Source organism: Erpetoichthys calabaricus, chromosome 7 (assembly GCF_900747795.2).
Source record: "Erpetoichthys calabaricus chromosome 7, fErpCal1.3, whole genome shotgun sequence".
NCBI classification, from domain to species: domain Eukaryota; kingdom Metazoa; phylum Chordata; class Cladistia; order Polypteriformes; family Polypteridae; genus Erpetoichthys; species Erpetoichthys calabaricus.
The window spans coordinates 30,366,522-30,389,502 of NC_041400.2; the positions used below are offsets into that span (position 1 = coordinate 30,366,522).

The window sequence follows — 22,981 nt, forward strand, 5'->3', positions numbered from 1 at the left end:
CTTAAAATACTGAGATGTATACGTGATATAATTTTCATGATGATAGGAGTTAATGCATGTTATTAAACATGGGAACATGGTGGTGCAGTGATTATTCATGTCTCACGGAAGATGCTTGCTGCGCCATGCGTGACCTTCGATGAAATACTTTATTGTAGCAGTACTGTCTTTTTCAAGCGTACTAACCTCCAATTCCTGTCCTTACTTTTTTTTCTCCAAGTACCCAATCGCCACACAATCAGCTCTGTAATAGACGTTAAGCCATCTGTAAGCTTAGAACGCCGATTCTTCAAAACTTTTATGGAACACTGAAATATCTTCGTAGTACGTGTTTAAGTATTCTATCCCTCGATCCTTCCAGTGTCACATCAGCACCAGCAAGAATATGGTGCAAGGCAGGAACAATCCATTAACGGAGCACCAGCGGCTCGCTAGCGCTGCAACACCATGTCCTCACATGTTTAATTATTAACAATATAGATTATTTAAATGAAGTTAAAGTTTTATCTGTATAATGTAATAAACATATTTTGCTGCATTTCATCTTAAAAATGATATCGTCATCATACAGTATGTAAATACATGCTTTATAAAGTGGCTCATGTTGTGCAATATTATAACTGTACCCTAAGTTAACAGTGAGGTAACTGTATACTTATAAGTACAAACAGTTCTACAAGGAGATGGACTGATTGAGTGCGTTTATAGTTCTTGGGATGAAACTGTTTCTGAACCATGAGGTCTGTACAGGAAAGGCTTTGAAATGTTTGCAGTGTGAGAGCAGTTCAATAGACAGCATGGCTGAGGCAGCGTGTGCTTGATGCTGTATACCGATAATTCTCTTTCTCAGCTTCTGTAGATCTTTGATTCCCCACTCAGATACAGTGATATAAATATTCTGAGTGGTGCAGTGAGAGTAATATGGAAAAAGATGACCTGCTGTGGCAACCCCTAACGGGAGCAGCTGAAAGAAGAAAAAGAAGATGCAGTGAGAGAAACAATGCTAAAGCAGTTATGGTATTTAGAATAGTTTGGCCATTCCGTGGACCATTATATTATTTCAGGTTAATTACAATTAGATGCCTTAAACTAATAGACAATATGCGATTAATTTCAGTGTATTTATAAAGCCGCGTTAGGGATGTGGATCTGAAAAAGAAAGGGAAATCACACAGGAACAGTAAGCACTGCTTTGACGTTGGGTGCCGCCAGTCTGCAAAACCGAGCGGAGAACTTGCGTACGCCAGGGTATGAGGTACTGTGGAAATGTGCATGGCTTTACGCCAAGTTTAGGTTTTATCCATCCATCCATCCATCCATTATCCAACCCGCTACATCCTAACTACAGGGTCACAGGGGTCTGCTGGAGCCAATCCCAGCCAACACAGGGTGCAAGGCAGGAAACAAACCCCGGGCAGGGCGCCAGCCCACCACAGGGCGCACACATACACACATACACACACACACACACACACACACACACACACAAACACTAAGCACACACTAGGGACAATTTAGAATCGGCAATGCACCCAACCTGCATGTCTTTGGACTGTGGGAGGAAACCGGAGCACCAGGAGGAAACCCACACAGACATGGGGAGTACATGCAAACTCCACGCAGGGAAGACCCGGGACGCGAACCTGGGTCGTTTAGGTGTTATACATCGCGATTTGAATGTGGAAACGTTCTTACACAACATTTTTGTGCGTACGGACTGTTTATACAGGAGGCCCCTGGATTCTACTTCCACTGTCTTTTTTATTTTATGAATTAGTTTTTTTAATGACATTGTATATTGCATGTAAACAGGATTTATTGCAATGTGAACAACAACAACAACATTTATTTATATAGCACATTTTCATACAAACAATGTAGCTCAAAGTACTTTACATAAAGAAGAAAGAGAGAAAAGACAAAATAAATAATTAAAATTAGGGAACACTAATTAACATAGAATAAAGTACGGACCGATGGCCAGGGAGAACAGAAAAAACAAAAAAAAAAAACTCCAGACGGCTGGAGAAAAAAATAAAATGTGCAGGGGTTCAGAGGCCACAAGACCACCCAGCCCCCCCTTGGCATTCTACCTAACATAAATGACCTCAATCAGTCCTCATTATAGTGAATAATCAACAGGAAGGCACAGGAAGGCAGGACTAAGAATCCTCTAGTGATACCAAATCATACAAAGTCCTTGTGATTATAACAGTTTATCACAATGGGCACAGAAACCTTTTCTATCCATCCATCCATCCATCCATCCATCCATCCATCCATCCATTATCCAACCCACTATATCTATGAAATGTATAAATGCTGTAGATTTAGGAATGGGCTGGGTGGGGTGAGGTAGGGTCTTCACTTAGCTAGGATGGCCTGATCTTGGCTATTTCTCTCTCTCGTTTTATATTTACTACTAATATTTTTACAATTACAGTATCTGAGGATGCAGTTGAATATAAATGGTTAATTTCTTGTAATTTTCTAAGGGATGAACGTGGACTTCTGATGTCAGAGTGTTTGCTGGATGATCTCTTCTAGCAGATGTTGTCTTACTGCCTCTAGTGCAGATCATTTAAACCTCTGTCTCACAAAATGGCCTCCTTAGGTGTTTGACACTAACATTTTTTAGGGCAGCAAATTACTGTCAGGACAATCAAAATTAGATTTATAGCTGTGCAATGAGTTGGTCTTGCTATTTGGTTGCGAGACATGGACGCTATCCAGTGACCTGAAACGAAGACTGGACTCCTTTGGTGTCTTTTCGGAGAATCCTTGGGTACTGTTGGTTTGACTTTGTGTCAGATGAGCGGTTGCTCATGGAGTCCTGAATGAGGCACATTACCTGCATTGTGAGGGAGTGTCAGTTACGGCACTATGGCCATGTGACGTGTTTCCCCCCGAGGGTGATCCGACTCGTAAGATCCTCATTGTTGGGGACACGAGTGGCTGGACCAGGCCAAGGGGTCACCCACGTAACACCTGGCTGCGGTAGATAGAGGGTCATTTCCGGAGGGTGGGACTGGACCACGTGTCTGCCCAGGGGGTTGCCAACCAGGATCCCAAATTGTATTGTTGTGTAGTGGGTGCGACAATGCAATGTACCAGTGCATGCTTCCCAACTTGACTTGACTTGACTTTATAAACCAGCTTTGACCTTTACAAGATTTTGGAAAGCAGGAGCTTATCGTGGAACTACAATATCAGAAGGAAGGTCAGAACAAATCCTGGTCATGTGCCAGTCCATGGGACCCATGTTGAGCTAATTTAGAATATCTGGAGCGAACCCTTATGTGTCACCAATTCAAATGTCTTTGTATAGCAAGACTACGTATATAGCGAGTAGTTTAATTTTATTATATTCTCAGGAGTCAGAGGTTTCAAATGAAAACAGAAACTGTAACTGATGCTGGACCATGAGTCTGTAATTCTTCACCAAATCCAAACATTGTATTCCTTTACTCTTGAGGTGAAGTTCAGGTATTAAACGTGAAAACACTAAATACATAATGTCACCGACAAATTGGCAAAAGAGAATGTAAACAACAAATAACAAGAAACTTTCAAAACTCAGGAAAAGTAAAAAAAAAATTCAAAACCCACAAATGACTAGAGATGCTGAGACATGTGGACATTTTTCAAACTCACACAGACAGCGACCTAAACTGGACACAGATCCCTGGAGCTGTGAAGGAACCATGCTAACCATTGCACCACCACTGTGTCTCAACCTTCTGAACTCACATTTACCTAATAACTGCAATATCTAACAAAAGTCACACATGACATTGAATTGTTCCTTTTCCCATAACATTCTGAAGCCATGTTTATTGCCTATTAGACACTCTCTTTGAGTTTTCAAGTTTCTGTTGGAATAGCCATATTAATGACTGACTGAACCTTTAATTGTTGTTGTTGGAACTCTCACACATTTGTGTTAATAAAGATCTGATTCACCGAACCTGTGCTTACTGTAAGAATAACAGCAATTCCAATATTATATCTTCAGGGTTTGGGCTTTAAACCTCACAATGATATGAGCAGAACAAGCTTGATGAACGTAACCAAAAACAGCTAAAATAGATGTTGCATGCTTGTTTCCAAATCAACATTTTCCTGCAGTTCTTTTAGGGTAATATACACTACATACTGCTGATTGAGAGTATGCTTTTGCAAACAGGAGAATGGAAAAATGTGCCAAGCACTATGTTTAAGTGTAACGTTAACAGCTTTACATACAGGAATTTGCCATTGATCCTCTGTCCTTGGAGAAGCCGGGACTCTGATTCATCTCTGGAGATATCACCATGAAACCAAGGCATCTTCTCATGTGCTGTGGTGGCAATTAACTTCTCCAGCTGAGGCTTCTGACTGATAATGGCATGTTCAAGGGCGTCACCCTGGTTTAAGAAAAAACAAAACTTAATATTTATAGTCATAGTTATAGTTTAGGTGAATATATAATGTACAAACATATACGATAAACTCTGGAAAAACTGAGAATTTCTAGGAATCTAAAGTGCTGAAATGTCTAATGATCCTTCATGTTAGATATTTCCATCCTGAAAAAGGCCACACTTATTTCTGTTTTGAAAACACACACCATTTTCTGAATAGAGATTAATAGGAAAATCTATCTGCATATTGCTAGGAATTGGGGAGGTTTGGGTACACTAATGTTATTTTCACACTTTTTGTAACATTTATTTTTATGTTTGTGGCTTTAACTTGGTTTATGCTTTTTTTTTTGTATTTTGTACTGGGAGCGGCATGGTGGTGCAGTGGGTAGAGCTGCTGCTTCGCAGTTAGGAGACCCGGGTTCGCTTCCTGGGTCCTCCCATCGTGCAAGTTTGCATGTTCTCCCCGTGTCTGCAGTGGGTTTCCTCCCACAGTCCAAAGACGTGCAGTTTAGGTGCATTGGCGATTCTAAATTGTCCCTAGTGTGTGTGTGCCCTGTGGTGGGCTGGTGTCCTGCCTGGGGTTTGTTTCCTGCCTTGCACCCTTTGTTGGTTGGGTTTGGCTCCAGCAGACCCCTGTGACCCTGTGTTAGGATATGGTGGGTTGGATAATGGATGGATGGATGGATTTTGTACTGGGTTGCCAATGCCAGCGATACTCTTATACACGACATCATGAGTGTCACTGGTATAAATATATAAGGCAGGCATGGCACTGTGGCTGGTGCTTTGCACAGTGAAGGCAGCTGCTGTGTTGCCTGCCTGCTGCTTCTTCTGCTTCTGGTTGGCAGCTGTTGGTCTGTGCAGTCAACATTCCTGCTCAGATGTCTGCACAAAATACAGTTTTGAATTGTTGGTTTTGAACATGCCTTCCCTGATTTGAATTTAGTGCTTAAACTTCATTGTTTTGATTCTTGGCTTTCCCATAGTTTTTCACATATAGTTGTGTATATCTAGTTAAATTGTGGACTACTGGTCTAGCGCCTAGATCATGCTGGTGTAACATTGAACTTAAATGAATTCAAGACAGTGGAACTGCAGTCTGCAATATGTGCAATGTCACTTGCCACACACTCACTCAAGAATGACATCCTCGACACACCTATTCCAAGGTGTTTGTCCTATATACTAATAAAATGCATTGCATCTTTTATTCCATTAGATGGCATATATATATATATATATATATATATATATATATATATATATATATATATATATACACACATACTGTATATGAATACTGACTGCCACACAAATCCCACTGACTGCTACACAGTGGTAGGTAGCTGTTGGTCTGACTGAAGGGTCCAAATTTTGGGTCATAGGAGGTCAACATGCCCTCCTTAAAGCTGTTAATGGAATGTTAAATCATAAAGTAAAGACAATTTGAAAATTGCATGGTAACTGCAATGGATAGAAGCTGAAGCAATGCAACACATGCCTGATGGCTTATGGGTACTTTGACCACACACAACACAGCACTCTGTCATTAGTCTGGTTGAAGGTAAGGTCAAATGAATATGGATGTTCAGCTGCAGGAGTGCTCCACTCTTGATCATTGACCCAAAGTAAGATTTCTTTGGGCAGAGGGAGTAAAACATGCTGGAACTCGAAGGGCGCTCAGCAGGCTCCTATCAATTATGGAGAATCCACTGCATCCACTAAATAATGTCATCTCCAGACAGAAGAGCAGCTTCAGCGACAGACTGCTGTCACTGTCCTGCTCCACTGACAGACTGAGGAGATCGTTCCTCCCCCAAACTATGCGACTCTTTAATTCCACCAGGGGGGGTAAACGTTAACATTTAACATTATACAAAGTTATTGTCTGTTTTTTTTTCACCTGTATTATTATCATTCTTTAATTTAATATTATTTATTGTCTCAGTATGCTGCTGATGAAGAATGTGAATTTCTCATTGGGATTAATAAAGTATCTATCTATCTATCTATCTATCTATCTATCTATCTATCTATCTATCTATCTATCTATCTATCTATCTATCTATCTATCTATCTATCTATCTATCTATCTATCTATCTATCTATCTATCTATCTATCTATCTATCTATCTATCTATCTATCTCACTAAAGAATGTTGGCTCAATATAGAAGTGACAATAGCATTTTTCAACATAAAGTTTTTGAATGGACAGAAAGTTTCCAAGTGGGAAGAAGCAGTGGAATCAATGAAGCTTAATCTGGATGACCATCAACATCAAATGCCTTCATCGGATCGCGGATTACGTTGTTGGCTGGTCCTGCATTTTTCGATATCAGATATGGATCTGCATATGCCATAATGCATGATGACTTGCGGTACTGTAAAGTTTTTGCAAGATGGGTACCTAAACAGCTTACTGAACTATACAATCCAACATCCTTTGGTGAATTTCAACAAGTTTCACTCCCTCTGCCCAAAGAAATCTCATTACGATGCGTTGTTCAACAATGGTGTAATCCCGCAGTGGAGCATCCTTATCATTTGACCTTGGCTTTAATAAGAATAACAGCAGAGCATCATGCTGTGAGTACCCATAAGCCATCACAAACTTGTATTAAATCAGCTTCTATTTATTGTGGTTACAGGGTAATTTTCAAATTGCCTTTACTTTTTGATTTAACCTCGTATTTATTTACACGATTTATTCCTGCTCTCATTTTACTACATTAATGAGGGAAGAGCAATGGAATAATTAATGGGACTCAAATGAAATTAGTATTACCTTAGTCATTCTTTTTTATTTCCTATATTTTTCACTTTAAATTTTCCTTCAATATGTAATAACATCTGCTTGTCTGTTGCCTCAATTATATGCCATTTGCTATGGGATTCTAAACAGAAGTGCCAATGTTTGTGATGCGCCATATGTTGGTATAAAATGAATGCAATGCATTCAAATACATTCCAATAGATGGCATCTCACAAGTATTAATGCTGAATACACATGACACAGTTGAAACTGCTGGATGGACAATTAGCTGTGAGATGTTACAGCAGCTGTTTATTTTTAGCATCATATAACTTTTGTTGCCCCCATCCCCACTTTTTTGAAATGAGCTTATATTTTCATAAAACAATACAATTTCTTGGTTTCAACATGTGATATGTGATTTTTGTTCTATATTTATTTAGGTAATAGGTTTAAATGCTTTGCAAATCATAGCAATGTTTTTATTTACATTTGTAAGTAGCAATAAATGAGTATGATGTTTTTTGTATAAAAAGTACCATATATAAAAGTGCGTGATGTTACCTCCTGAAGTGGTTCTTCTATTAGGCAGTGCTTAGTCCCCCTGACGATATTTAACTCCTTCATCACACCCTCTGATATAAGACTGGTCATTTTTCTCTGCACTTTCTCTTTATGTACTGTATTCTTTTTCAGATTTGGAGTAAAAATTGCACCAAGCTTTTCAACATGATCTTGCTAATTCATCACATATCTGAAGCAGACTATCTCTAGATTTGTATTCTGGGAAACATCCATGCATCCAACTCTTTTCTAACCTGCTTATCCAAGTCAGGGTTGTAAGGGACCAGTGTCTGTCTCAGAAGAACTTGGCACAAGATGGACGGTGTGTCAGTCCATTGTAAGGCACACTAATGCATGCAACCACACTTAGCCCCTCACAATTAAGAAGTAATTGCATGTGTCTACGGCGGGGGTCCTCAATCACGGTCCCGGAGGGCTGCAGTGGCTGCAGGTTTTTGCTCCAACCCAGTTGCTTAATAAGAAGCATTTATTGCTCAAGTGACACTTCTGCTTCACTTTAGTGGTCTCGCTTGTTAAGATTTTGAACCCTTATTGCTTATTTTCATCTTAAACAGCTGTATTCTTGGTTTTAAATTGCTCCTAATTAGCAATAACATGCACATGACAAAAGAGACCAGCATTTCTCCATTTAGCTTGTTACCATTTACACCTCTGTGTATTTATCATGCACTATTGGGTTTAATTAAATACTTGGAAGGAGAGTGAAGAGAAAAAAGTGAAGGACTGAGAATTACTCCTCCATTTTAGCCTTCAAATCATTTGGATGATTGGAAATATAGAATATGAGAATGACCTGACATAGCAGAGTTAAAGCACTAACAAGCCATGAAATTATTGGCAAGAATTGCTTTCTAATTAAGCAACCGGGTGAGAACAAAAACCTGCAGTCACTGTGGCCCTCCAGGACTGGGATTGAGGACCCTGCTCTACTGGGTCAGTAGTACCACTGCTTGAGTTACATGAACAGCACCTCTCACTATCCAAAGGTTATACCCCTTAACTTTCACTAGCGGTGCCCTTTGGGTTTCAGCACCCTAGGCTGCAGTCATCCATTCATCCATCCATTAGCTAATTCACTTATTCAAAGCAGGGTCACAGGGTTTAATTGTTTCCATATAGACATAATAAATTATAACAGTCTCAAACTGACTTAATCGAGTTCTTTACTTATAATTATTTAAGAGCATCACAGTTGCATAATGGTTAGCACTGCTGCCTTGCAGATTCAGCATCACTGGGTTGCTGTCTGTGTGAAGTTTGCATGTTCCTTTGTCTGCATACCTTTTTTTTATTATTGAATACTCCAGTTTTTCTCCCACATCATGAAAGTTGTGCATGTTAGGTTCATTTAAAGTTCTAAATGACCCTTGTAGGTCTGTGTGTGTCAAAGTTGACTTTGTGATAAAGTGGTGCCATGTCCAATTTTTGTCTTCTGCCTTGCGCCCAATGCTGCTTATGCAGGCTCTGCTCCCTGTGACCCTGCAACAGGTCAGTGAGTTAAAGAATATTATGTTAGGTTTTGTGGATCTAATTTTCATGTAATGAGATTCTTTCTAACCTAAGCTGGTCCCCCCACAAGAAGTCTGTTTCACCCAAATGGAACAGAGCAAAAAAGTACTCATATGTGATGTCCTCCACTCCCGGTCAGCAAAGGCACTACATTTCCATTTATAGAGGGCGGCTGGTGACCAACATGGAAGTGATTCACCTCTGGATATTTATATCCTCTTTTTAGCTTCCGTCTGTGTTTTTTTGGTTGAGTGGCCAAATGATGAGGAATACTTAACTGCAGATGGTGAGAATGTAAAATACTTAAAGTAGAAGTGCAGTATAAAGTAGGAATGGGGACTTACCGTCAAAGAGGAAATGCTGACTGCAAATCCTAAAAAGTATATCTTAGTGTACCAGACACCCTGAGTCATGTGTACAGTGCACTAAGAGCTTTCTACTGTTGACCTGAAATGAACACATCATTATGTGGCTCAGCAGTTAGTTAACACTGCCTGCTCTTGTGGTTGTGTAGATTTTGCATGTTCTCCCCATGCCTTCATGGCTTTTACTCTGGCCTATCTGGCATTCCTCCTTCATCCTAAAGATATGAGGATTAGGTTCATTGCCAGTTCCAATATGAATGGGCCTTGAGAAAGTCTTACACCTAATGGTGTTCAGAAAATCTGTGCCCTCTATGACCAAGAGTTGAATTGTCTGGGTTTCAGAATGTACAGCATGTTATGTTAAAATGTGGGTGGTAGTTTGGTGAAGGTGTTAGTGCTTGTCATCTGCTGAGTTCAGTTCCAATCTTGCTTACACTCTGTATGGATTTTGCATATTCTGCCCATGCCTGCAAGATGCTTTCTCTGCCATTCCTCCCTCATTCTAAAGACATGCACTTTAGGTCAACTGGTGTCTCCTAATGGGCTCCCATATGAAACATTGCTGGTGTGCCCTGAGATGGGCTGTGTTGGTCTCTTCCTAGTGGTTGATGTTTCTGCAACCCTGAACTAGTTTTAATGAAGAATAACAAATAGAGTTTCTATTAAAGGCTTCTTCCAAGACTTACGTGCAGCCTCCAGGTCTGTTTTACGTATTCACGTATCATGTGCTCCTTCAGATCCTCAAAGGGTCCTGTCTTTGGCTCTACTCCTTTGGGTCTGTTACAAGGCTTTCTGAGTAAGCAGACAAGTCCATCTGATTCCTGGGAGTGATACTCACAGACTTCCACAGGGCTGTCATGGGATTTTCCTCCAGCTATGATGAAGGTGCCATTCATTTCCCGCTCTATTGTGTAATGATAAACTTCCCTGTTATAGGCGACCGATAATGCAAAGCCTCCAAGATAGTTTCGGCTCTGTCGAAGCAAATAGAGCCCATCGGTCATCCCACTCTTCCGGAGGTAATCTTCTGCATCTTCGCGGGTGATATTCCCATAGAAATACTTTAGTTCATTCACTTTGTCAGCCATTTTTGTTCTGCTTTCCTAACGTAAACCTGTGTTCTCTTACAGTGCAGTCACTGGGAATCCTGAAATGAAAGCAGTGAACATATATCAGTGTATTAAAGAGTCACATGATAACAATGTCATAAATGCATTTTACAGACTTATTAATAACGAGTGTATAATGTCTATCAAGTTACATTTCCTGCCAAATAAAGTAAGCTCTCTTTTTCCAAAATGGAGCTGGCTGCCATTCACAGAAACCACCACTGAATAGGAAATATGCAGGCTCACTGGGATAATTCGTACTCAAGAAGTGAACACCTATGTGTTTAGGTCACATGGTGCCATGACCCCAGAGTTGTGGGTTTGAATCCCACACCTGAACATTGTCCATGTGTGGTTTGCACATTCTCTTTATCTCTTTGTGGGTTTTCTACCAGGAATGTCAGTCTTCCTCCCTCATCCACACAGACAAGCAAGTTATGTAATTTAGAACTGCTGAATTGCCCTTTATGTGAGTGTCACTGTTGGTGTGTGCCAGAGTGGGCCCTGTTTCCTGCTTTGCGCCCAGTGCTGCTGTAATAGATGCCCCTGCATGTGTTTGGAAAAGCATGGACACAGAGAGGACAGACAGTGAGAGCCCAGGACCTTGGAGTTATTAATGTGAATTTCCCCTTGGGGATTAATAAAGTATCTATCTATCTATCTATCTATCTATCTATCTATCTATCTATCTATCTATCTATCTATCTATCTATCTATCTATCTATCTATCTATCTATCTATCTATCTATCTACTCCAATTCTTTACAGTTTAGTTGAAAAATCAAATAATAATAATAACAATAGAAAGGCACATGCTATTGGACAATATAATATAAATAGCAAAGAAAACACAGTAAACCTCAGATCCTTTCTGGGCTTACCAAAATAAAGCTGGTAATTCATATGTATCAGAAAGGGTGGCTGGTCCCAGTACGATTGTGTACAGGTGAACTATCAGAACTATTAGATGCTTTAAACAATCCTGTTGCATTAATACATATTAGCAAAGGAAACTGAATTTACTTTGACATCTGGTGTTTCATTCAATTGTAAAAAAAACATTAAAACTGAGACTGGGGGTCCTATAGCAGAAGAAAACGTAGTGGGCGTGTTACTGTATTGTGTTATCTTAGTTGTTCTCAGGGGTACCCAAGTATCCTTCTCAGTTGGTCCTCCGCTATCAGCAATCACACGGAACTCACAAGTGGCAGACCTGTGGCTGTTGCTCCTGATATGGGCTCAGCCATTGTACGTGCAAGACTAGAAGAGAAGTGGTCCTAATGAATCGGCCCGTACATTCACAACAGCACAAGACACTCAAAGAGGAGTCAGAGGAGGCGAATGGCTAAGTCACTTAAGACACCCCAGAAAGGAACCTTTTTACATCCTGATACATTCTTTTCCAGCTGTTAGTCTTCTTGCAAAGAAGCTGCCAATTATATAGGACTAGGGTGGGTCGGTATAGATGCTTTCATTTGCTATAATTCATTTTTAGACTGGAATTATGGTATATTTTTTAGTTTGATTATTAAAATGATTTGTAGGTAAAATTATAAAATGGAGGCAAAAATAAGCCAAAGACGTGTCAACATAATGCCATCCAACAGACACCCACTCAGCAGAATCCTCTGACACTGACTGCTGTGGAAAGCAAGTGTTGCTACCATCATGCTGTACAGGCATTGTTTGACATAATGTGACTGTGAATCTGGACATGTAGGCAGGAGGGCAGCTATGATAAGCAAGTTAAAGAAATGCAGTTTTACTATTGAACTCCTTGATCCCAAATAGAGGTGAACAATTTAAAGCAGGAGGTGAAAGCACAGGCACACAACAAAGAACAGGCAACGTTATTCAAAAAGCATTACAGAAAGTCAAAAAAATAAAGTCTTAAGACAAAACATTCTGTTCTCCTTTATAGGCACAATACTTGATTAATAAGCTCTTGCCAAGCTTTCGGTTTTCTTTCCATTGACCCACCCTTCACATAGCTGCAGAGCAATCAGCCTTGCCAAGCAATAGGCACAAATCGAAGGGACAAGTGTGCAAACTGCAGGCAAGCGGGCAAAAAAACATCAGAAGAGTGACAATCTGTGGAAGTAGGCAAGAGATGATCTTCGAATGGCCAACTTCATTTGTGTACAACTCAACATGCCTGCGGCTGGTGGTGGATGGGCTGTTAGTCATTCCTATCAAACATTTTTTAAAGGATAACACAGGGGCATTGTTTCTTTTTTAAAAAACAGTTATGATTTAGACTGTACCTTAATTTTTTTTTACTGTTATGAGATTTGATTGGAGGCAAGTTGCTTCATTTAATAAAATAGCTTTATCAAGAAATGTTGCAATAAAATGAACGATTCTCAGTCTCAAAGTGTTACAGGAGTTTGGGCGTCTCTACAGACCTGGGTTCAGCTCGTAGCCCGGTCTCTGTGTAGACCTTTGTTGTACTCCATGGACTTCCTCTGGGTTCTGCTGTTGTCTCCTGCCTCTTAAAGTGGTTAACTGGCAACTCGAAAAGTACTTCAGGATGAATGAGTGTGTGAGTCCTGTACGTGTGAACAATGCCGTGCAGTGGTCATCCTCCCTCACACAAAACTGCGATCCAGCTGTGGTTCCTGCCTTGGTGCTACTGTGATTGGCTCTGAGTCTCTACTATTCGGTAATGAAAAAGTGGATACAGAAAATCGATAAATTGATGGATAAGTGATGTATTATAAAGAAGTGTAGTCTAGTCACTAAGACTTTATACTGTTAAGCACTGTGTGAATGATCAGCCCTGACACAGAAAGACACACAGACTCAGGAGTCCCAAAAACACATGTTATTTATTATTTTTCTTTTCCTGCACAACACACACAGTGCACAAACTCCAATAAACTCAGTCCTTTCTTCTCTCGTCTCCTTATTCTTCTGCCGCTTCCATTCTTCTCCCACAAGCTCTGTTCTCTGCCTCCTGACTCCGGCTCCCCAAGTAGACTGAGGCGGCCTCTTTTATACTGCACCCAGAAGTGCTCCAGGTGGTCCTTGTTTCAACTTCTGGAAGTGCTACATGCCACGGCTCCGGAGCTGTCCAGGCGCCCCCTGTTGGTGGACCCCTTTCTCATGTCCTGGGGGAGGTACTGCTATTGACATGTCCTTTCCTCCGTCTGTCACAACTCATAGCTTAGGCCCTGTCCACACTACTACATTCTCATTTAAAAATGCATACAGTTACCCTTTCGTCCAAGCTACCCTTGACTTGCTTGTATGGAATGTTGTTTGATTTTAATAAATTCAATAAAATGTTAAAAAAAACAAAAAACAAAATGCAGTTTTTCAAAAACACAAATTCCAATCATGTTTTGCTTTTGTTTGTTCTTACTACATGGCCCTTCCCTCATGGATCCTACTCAATACAATATTTAATTCCCTGATTTGTTACCCTTCACAGAAGAAAGCCCGATTTATAAGATTATTGGTCGTTATTATCATGCGTACACAGCATCTTACTAACCACTGTTTTATCTTCATATACAGTACGCTGTACTGTACTGCACTATGAGTGTATAGGGCACTGTGAAATTCTTACTTGCATGTGTTAATCAACATATGACACATCACCACTCTCTGGTGCCATGATTACTGAGAAATGCTACCTTATAATTAGAAAAACTAATAATAAATCATTCAATCTATAAAGACCCAAAGAAAATGTATTACAGTACATAGAAGGTGTCTGTCACTCTCTGTGTCTGCTGGTCTAACAGCCATTTTACACGTTCACTCAGTTGCATCCATCAAAGTAAGAACTGAAGCATAATTTTAACAGCTGGATGCCCTTCCTGGCGTCAGCCTCCTTTAGTCACCTTCTATGACATTCAAGATGGATGGTGACTTTATTCTAACTCCATATGCATTCAATGCATGAAATGCACATTTTAAAAAAAGCTTTTTTCATCAATTTGAATATGTGAGCATTGCTACGTTATGTTGGGAAGAAAAGCCAGTTCTAATAACATACTTCTTATTTTCTAAAACACATGGCAGAGACTTAGCACAAAAAGTCCCAACAGCATTATTTTAGTAACAGAACTTCTCTTTTGCTAAATGATTTTTTTCAAAGGCAGCCAAGCAATTCTGAAAATAACATTAGAATCTTAAAGGCAAACAAATGCTACTCTTTATTATTCATGTACTGTGCAATCCTTTGACATGCCATTTGGATTTTGAGAGTAACTGACTGACTCGATTTCAAGACTTTTATCTTTGTGAACCTCGAAATACTCAGCATTTAAAAACTTACATGAACATAAGCATTTTTATAAAAGCTACAGCAGCACAGAATATTCCTGTATGTTTCTACTGTAATGTGCTTCTGGTGTCACACAATGTTCTCTGTTTTGTGATTGCACTCATTGGCCAACATTATATCAAAACCAGCATTAAAGATCACAGGGCGGTGGTAAACACAGCAGAGCTGGAAATGTCAGACCTTCTAATAGGTGATTTGATGATTTTTTTCATTGCTTAAAAACAGTACAGAATTTCACAAACCATTTCAGCTGTACTGAAGATAATTGTAATCCAAACCACTTTCATGTGAAACGTTTTCTGAAAAAGGAAGTCTCAGTACCATTATCAGCAAAGCACTTCTTTGAGGTAAATATACAATGAGACTGTAGATTGGAAACATCAAATAATGCTTTGAATAACATTTGTAGAGCTTTTGATTTTCTACTTTTGATTTGAAAAAGAACAGAAATTCGCATGTTCTCATAGACTGTGTTTTTGCAAATTCAGTAGGGCCCTAGTGATTGAGAAGTGTAATATAAGGTTCACATTTCAACAAGATCACCGGATTCATTAACTACATGTTATGGATGTTTAACAATTAATTAATGAAATATTATAATTTATTTAGCAGATGCCTTTATCAAAGGTGACTTACAGAGCAAGGTGTAAGCAAACAACAGATAACAAGATAAAAATAAAAAATGAGCAAAAGAGAGTAGTGCTGCTACTTTATAATCATACCTATGACTAGAATAAGACACAAATCAGTGTCCTAAACTCTTTGTCAGGAAAACAGTAGCAACCCTGCTCAAAAGACAATAAGCAGTTAAAATGTATTTATTTTTATTTTCAAAAGACGCATAAACATGAATAAATGAATTAAGGAACAGGTATTGTTATGCTCCATTACTTTTAATACATTTCAAACCTCTTTGATATCCTTTATGTTTAAAGAAATCTGTGAACCAAGAGAACCAAGAGACGCAGCTAAAACATCATCTATCTATCTATCTATCTATCTATCTATCTATCTATCTATCTATCTATCTATCTATCTATCTATCTATCTATCTATCTATCTATCTATCTATCTATCTATCTATCTATCTAATTCAGCATGCATTTATCCAAATATTTATTTTTATGTGTATTTTTGTAACATGCACATCCTTGCACATACACTAACCTAGTGAATTACATTCATCATTAAAAATGATAGATAAAAATGTATAGCAAATTTTAAAAATGCTTGACATGTCATTGTGTAACTAATCTAGATGAGGCTCACAGGGGGTGCTGGAGTCTATTGCAGCTAGCACAGGGTGCAAGGCAGGAACAGGGTGAACACACACACACATATCCACACACCAAACATACACCAGGGCCAATCTGGCATTACCAGTTCACCAGACCTGCATGTCTTTGGACAGTGGGAGGAAAGTGGAACACACATAAGGAAACCCACACAGATATGGGGAGAACATGCAAACTCCATGCAGGGAGTGTCCGGGATGCGAACGCTGGCATCCTTACTGTGAAGTAGCAGTGCAAACACTGTGCCACCCCACAACAAGTTCTTAAAAACTTTAAAATAACTTAAGTTGATATGTTACTTTATTTTGTGACATTTCACTTTAGCACTGTTTGCCACATGTCCTCTGATTGTACTGGAGGTCTTGGAAGTATTTTCCCCCATTTATAATATATCTGGAAATGGCTTCTTAATATTCCTAGCATATGCATTTTCCTTCTCTATTGATGTAAAAACTGTGCCAGAGAAAAGCAGAAGTAGTGATATACTTTCAGTTTGGCATCAGCTACTAGCCTCACATTTCCAAGTTGAGGGCTTGATGTTGCCCAACCAACCAATGCTCCACTTCACTCCTCACTTTTCCAGAAAGTCATGCACTGTTGTTTAAGTCAGTGAGTCGTTGTGACAGTACAGCATAAACACACACACACACACACACACACACACACACACACACATACCCACACATTCACACACAAACACATGCTTACTTCCCTAAAGCCTGTTCATCAGGTGTGACTATAGTGCCACCATTGACCTAACCAAGCATTTCTCATTCTCAGCATTTCTATTATACTCATTTCACTTTTAACTGTTCCTTCTTTCCTTTCTTTTTATATCAATAAAAGATGTTATGAGACTCAACTTCAAATTCACATTTATTGTTAGTTATATCTAGTACAGTAAAATGAAATTCTTACTTGCATACCCCCATCAAAGAATGACAGTAGTACAATACAACAATAGACAGTGAATACAACATCATACATTAAATACAGTATCAGGCAATATTTATAACAACACACATAAAGCCTGCTTCAGGGATTGCCAGTGTGAGAGGCCTTATGACTGGAGGGTTGAAACGTCCCAGAATCTACTGATGTGAGTGTTAATGCTCATGTAAAGTTTACCAGAACAAAGGAGAGCGATAAGAGTAACCTTACAGGATGGATGAGGTCTTTAAACATACTGTTCACCTTTCTATGGCAGACTTCGTCGTTCATGTCATGAATAAAAGGTAGCTAGTAGTAAGTTAACAGGCATTATACATTTTTTTTAAATCTATTTTTGCTCCATTGTATTGTATATGCGCTCACTGAGCAAATTATTAATAGAACACTATAATAATGCCATGTTGGGCCTTCTTTTACTCTCAGATCAGCTTCAGTTCTTCATGACATGGATTTCATAAGATGTTGGAAGAATTCCTTAGAGATTCTAATTCATGTTGACATGATTGCATTACGCAGTTTCTGCAGATTTGTCAGCTGGCCATTTGTGAGGAAAATATCCAGTTCTACTACATCCCAAAGGTGTTCATTTGGATCCAGACCCACCAAACTCACTTTCATGTTCATCAAGCCATTTTGCTTTGTGACACGGTACATTATCATGCTGGAAGTATCCATTAAAAGATGGGAAAATTGTGGCCATGAAGGGATGCATATGATCAGCCTACTCAAATAGGCAATGCCATTTAAGTGATGATTGATTGGTATTAACGGGCCAAAAGTGTGCCATTAAAACATTTCCCATACCATTACATCACCACCACCAGCCTGGACTGTTGACACCACACGCGGTTCGAGTGCATTGATTCATACTGCTGGTGCAAAATTATGACCCTACCATCTCCTTGCCTCAGCAGAACTTGAGATTCAGCAGACCAGGGTACATTTTTCCAGTGTTCATCTGCCAGTTTTTGGTGAGCCTGTGCCTACTGCAGCCTCAGCTTTTTGTTTTTGGCCAACAGCTTTGTTCTTTCTCTGCCTGAAGAAATCTCACTATGCCAACAATGGTGAAATCCTACAGCGGAGCGTTCATGTTCATTTGACCTTGGCTTCAAGTAGACCAATGGAAGAGTACTGAGCTATGTGTGTTTGAATCTACCATGTTGTATTGCATCAGCTTCAACACATTGCGGTTACCACATAATTTTCATATTGGCTTTTCTTTTTGATTTGCTGTTGTAATACTCCTGCTCGCTTCACTCGCCAGCCCCCGTGTTTGGTTTTTTGGATACACAGTTTTAAGATTTTTTTTTCTTTGAATTGTTGCTATTTCATTAGTTTCACTTTTATTTCAGAACTTCTGTAAAAACAATATTTGGAATCTTTCGTGTTCCAATATGCTGAATCTTTTAAATGAGGTCAGTGAGACATGTGTTTAATGACTTTGTACCATAATTCAGGATAGGTTTCTCTGTTTGGAATTTCAGCACAGACAAAGCAATCTACATCATCAGCAGTTAATAATTTTTTTTTGCAAAGTAACCAATAAATGCATGTGAGGTAAACTCCGTTTTTGAAATTCTCTGACTTAAACTTCAAAGCCTTACAATATTTATATACTTCTGAAATATCACCTGTGTCCATATATTCGATCTTTATTTGCCTTTTCGTTATTTCTCCGAGTAATAATTTCTCTTTGTTTGCGCTATTGCAATGTTTACTTTCTTTTTTTTGACACTGTTGTTTTTTTCTGCTTTCATATTCCGTATCTTGCTCTGCATGTGTTTCATGCCTATGTTTTTTTTGAGGCTTTTGAATTCCAGTTTTCATTATCTCTAACCTGCTCTGCATGTGTTTGGCCCCCCTTGTTTTTTAACCTCTTTATGACGTTTTACTTTGTTTTCTACTCTACTTTCTACTGACATTTTTCTACTGTCTTTTATTTCTGACCTCACTTTGTCCTGCTTTTTTTTTCAGTGACACCTGGTCCGTTGTGATTATTTTCCCTTTTTCGAGTAATCATTTCTGTTTGTTTGCGCTACTGCGATCTTTACTTTCTTTTTTTTATACTTTCTAATTTTCCTACTTTCATATTCTGTACCTTTCTCCACATGTGTATCGTGCCATTTTTTTTTTGAGCCTTTCGAATTTCACTGTTTTCATAATCTGCTCTGCATGTGTATAGCGCCAACGTTTGTGAATGTCTTTATGAAGTTCTACTTTGTCTTTTACTCTGTCTTTTAATTCTGAGCCCGATTGGACATGCTTTGTTTCAATTCCACTTGTTACAGGCTGATAATTTCTTTCCTTCTTTTCTGAATTTGCACCTAGATTATTTATTCTTTTTTGCTCTTTTTTCTCTCCAATGTTTTTGAGTCTCTTTTCTCCACGCTGCTTTCTTCTTCGCTTAGTCGTCGACATTTCATTTATAACGTATTGTCCTTACACTCTTTATATGTGCTGAGACCATCGATCTGTGTGTGCTCAAATCCTTCACATGACTGAATGTTTTGCTGCCCATTGTCTTATTTGATATTGATTGTAAGTAGGGTGTGTCTTGCAAGAATCTCATGTTCTACGTCATCGCGAGACGGTCCTGGGTCAATCTCTTGGCACAATTTGTCTCATGTTTAAAGTCCCCGCGAGACACTCCATGGCCATTTTCTTTCATTTCGTGGGTCTTTTAAGTGTCTTCATTGATCTTAACGAGAAGATCACGTCTTGACACCCTAGTGCTTCTCTCCAGGATTTTTTTTTTATAATAGACCATGCTCAAAACACTTCACAGAAATTTGAAATGAACAAATAACTAGCAGCTCCAGGGCAAATACAACATTGTATAAATTTAAAATCTGCATAAACACCACATAAAGATAAATACAGGATATACATCGAAATAGAATAAGAGACATTAGGCCAGAATAAAAAGCAAAAATGTACAAAATGCAACAAGAACATAACATAATTTGTGATACAAAGAGGATGAACTGAAAGAAGGATCAGAAAGTCATTGTAAGTTAATTGTCTTCCTGAACAAATTAGTTTTATTTTTTTTTTCTTAAAGAATAAATTGAGTCGTCTGATCTCATTCATTTAGGGAGCTTGTTCCAAAGTATTGAGCTGAAAGCTCTATCACCCATAGAGCACAGGTTAGTTTGGGGCACAACAAGATTGCCATATTTGGTGGAGCAGACTGATGGAGGAGCTTACTAATAGAGTTAGGTTTCAAGGTCATGTAAAGCATTACAGATTATTGTTTTTTATATTCAATCCTATAAGACACAGGGAGATAGTGAAGGTGGCGCAGGATAGATGTTATATTCTCTCTGTTTAAGGTCTGTGTAAGGATTCCTGCAGCAGAGTTCTGAACTAACTGGAGCTGAGGTATCAGAATAGATGGGACACCTGCCAGTAGGGAGTAACAGAAGTCAATGCAGGACATAATAAAACTATGGACAAGTTTCTAGGCATCACAAAAGGAGGGGACTGAATGAAGACATGTTGATGATATGTGGAAGTTAAGTAAGAAACTTTCTTAATGTGATTTTTGTAGGCAGGATAAGAAAGGGAGAATTCAAAAATGACACCAAGATTCCTAGCAGAAGAAGAAGGTGATCTTGTTCTTAAGCTGAGCTTTATTGCTGATTAGAATGACTTTGGTGTTTTTGCAGTTTCATTTTAAAGAGTTATTTTCCTCACTGAAAAATAAGTTAATGGGAAAACATAGCATTCCCACACTGAGTCCAGCCTGGGATTTGACTCCAATTTCCAGAAGATGTCAGGTAGCATCATTCACCACTCCACCACTGTGTCACCAGATATTAAAAATTATATGTAAAAATCCAGATAAAGGCACATACATAATATAGACTCAACATTTGTTGCCGCATGTCTCCATTTGTATAATTTAAAGAAAAAAAAAAACAGGAAATGGGTATTGGTTTGTGGTTTAAGTTAGCCAATGGCCTTCCTTAAATTCCGGAAGCGCTGTGATGGCCTGATGACTATCTCTCAAGGGGCACTTCCGCTGTTGGTTGGCTGCACCACTTTTTTGCTTTTTGCTGTGTCTTTCATAAATGTGTACGTTTACATAAAGCACAAATCAACAGTATAAATCAGAAACAGGTCCATAGTAAAGTAAATAACTAAAGATGGCAATATAGCCCACATCTTCTGCAAGATCTGAAACTGCTTGCCCAGTGCTCACAGACCTGGACAGTTAGTCATTTCTCCTCACACCATCACAACATGTGTTTTGATGAATGGTCTTATTGCTCTGTAAAAACAAGCCCAATGTGCTAGTGCAGCTAATAGTGAGCATGTGTGAAAAAACCACAAATATAGCGGCCCCCAAGCAAGATGGAGGGACTAACATTTTGTAGTTTTTTCTGTGGTGGCTGCTTGTAGCTCATGCAGACAGCAGTGTGGTAGCTTAAAGATGTCCTGCTGAGGGTCTCTTTGTTAAAGTGGGGTGCTAGTGTTTTGCAAGAAGAGGACACCCCTTACGGACATTTAAAATGGTTTGCTGATGACTTCACACATGCACATGGAAAGTCATCTCCAGTAGACATAAAACAATGATGCAAGAATGTAAAAAATGGCAGGCTAACTATTATTAGGTTTCTGTCAGCACCTGCATTTACTATCAATGAGAAGATGCTGTTAGAATGTAGCTCTTTTAAATATATGGGAATAGCATAATGTTACAATGGTTAGCACTACTACTAAAGTGCTCCAGAATCCTGGGATACAATCCTGGCTTGTTGCTCTGTGAGCAAGTTCTCTGTGTCGCTGTGTCAGTCCTTGTAGACTGGTAAATCTAAATGGCTCCTATATGAGTGGGTATAGAGGCATGTATATGTGTCCCCTACAGTAGGGTGAGATTTCAGTCCAAAGTTGGATCTTAACTAAAAGTGTTGGGCCTGATGTGGACGCCACTGTATTGCACAAGCTGAACACAGAAAATGAATGGATGGATGGATGGATGGATGGATGGATGCAAAGAACTTGTGGAGGTGTGTGACTGTACCCTGCAATGTACTGGAATCCTGTCCTCGCTTGGCTCCTACAACTTCATTGAATGGATAGATAGATGAAGCCAATTAAAATGCATTTTAGTTTATGAAAAACATAAAACTATATAAACTAAAACTATAGCCAAAAAATAAGTAAGACCCAAACAAATATTATTTTTACTTTTTCTTTTTTGTTTACTTTTTGACTTAATTACGTATTCCAGGAGTGCACCTTGAAGATAGTACGATATATGAAATGCTTATGATACTTCTTCAATTTACTCTTTTCATCTGTATTTCTGCTTTTAAAATTAAATGTCCAACCTGTGAAATACAGAAGTGAGGACCATTTGCATCCATTTCTCTTAAACATACTTTTTATTAGTTTATGATGACAATTATACCGTCAGCCCTTCAACTAAAATAAAAACTACTTGATCTTCCCGGTGATTTACACAGCTTATTCTTTCTTGTATGTCACAGAGTTTATTCATTTTTGATTGCATCCTGAGATATTTCTTGTAAAATGATTTTAATATTTCTTTGTAAAATACAAGGCATGTTGCTAAAATATTAGGTCAGATTCTGAAAGGCTCTATGCAAGTTAAAGATTAAAGCTTTTCACCAAAAATGAATGCAAACAAAAAAAGCAGACATAAAGGGAGCAACCTCTGTATGCTTAGCTCATTCACAGTCCGTGG

At 38.9% G+C, this 22,981-nt stretch overlaps 1 protein-coding gene across 3 annotated transcripts in view; it reads right to left on the reverse strand.

The window, feature by feature from the left end:
• syk (spleen tyrosine kinase) overlaps positions 1-22,981 on the reverse strand; it is a 132,339-nt gene that overhangs the window by 56,447 nt on the left and 52,911 nt on the right. For all 3 annotated transcript variants that reach the window (XM_028804870.2, XM_028804869.2, XM_028804871.2), the window contains exons 2-3: positions 10,306-10,766; positions 4,246-4,406 (exon numbers count right to left, since the gene is read on the reverse strand). In XM_028804870.2, coding sequence (XP_028660703.1) covers positions 4,246-4,406; positions 10,306-10,707 — 563 coding nt within the window. In that variant the 5' untranslated portion in view covers positions 10,708-10,766. The remainder of the gene's footprint in view (positions 1-4,245; positions 4,407-10,305; positions 10,767-22,981) is intronic.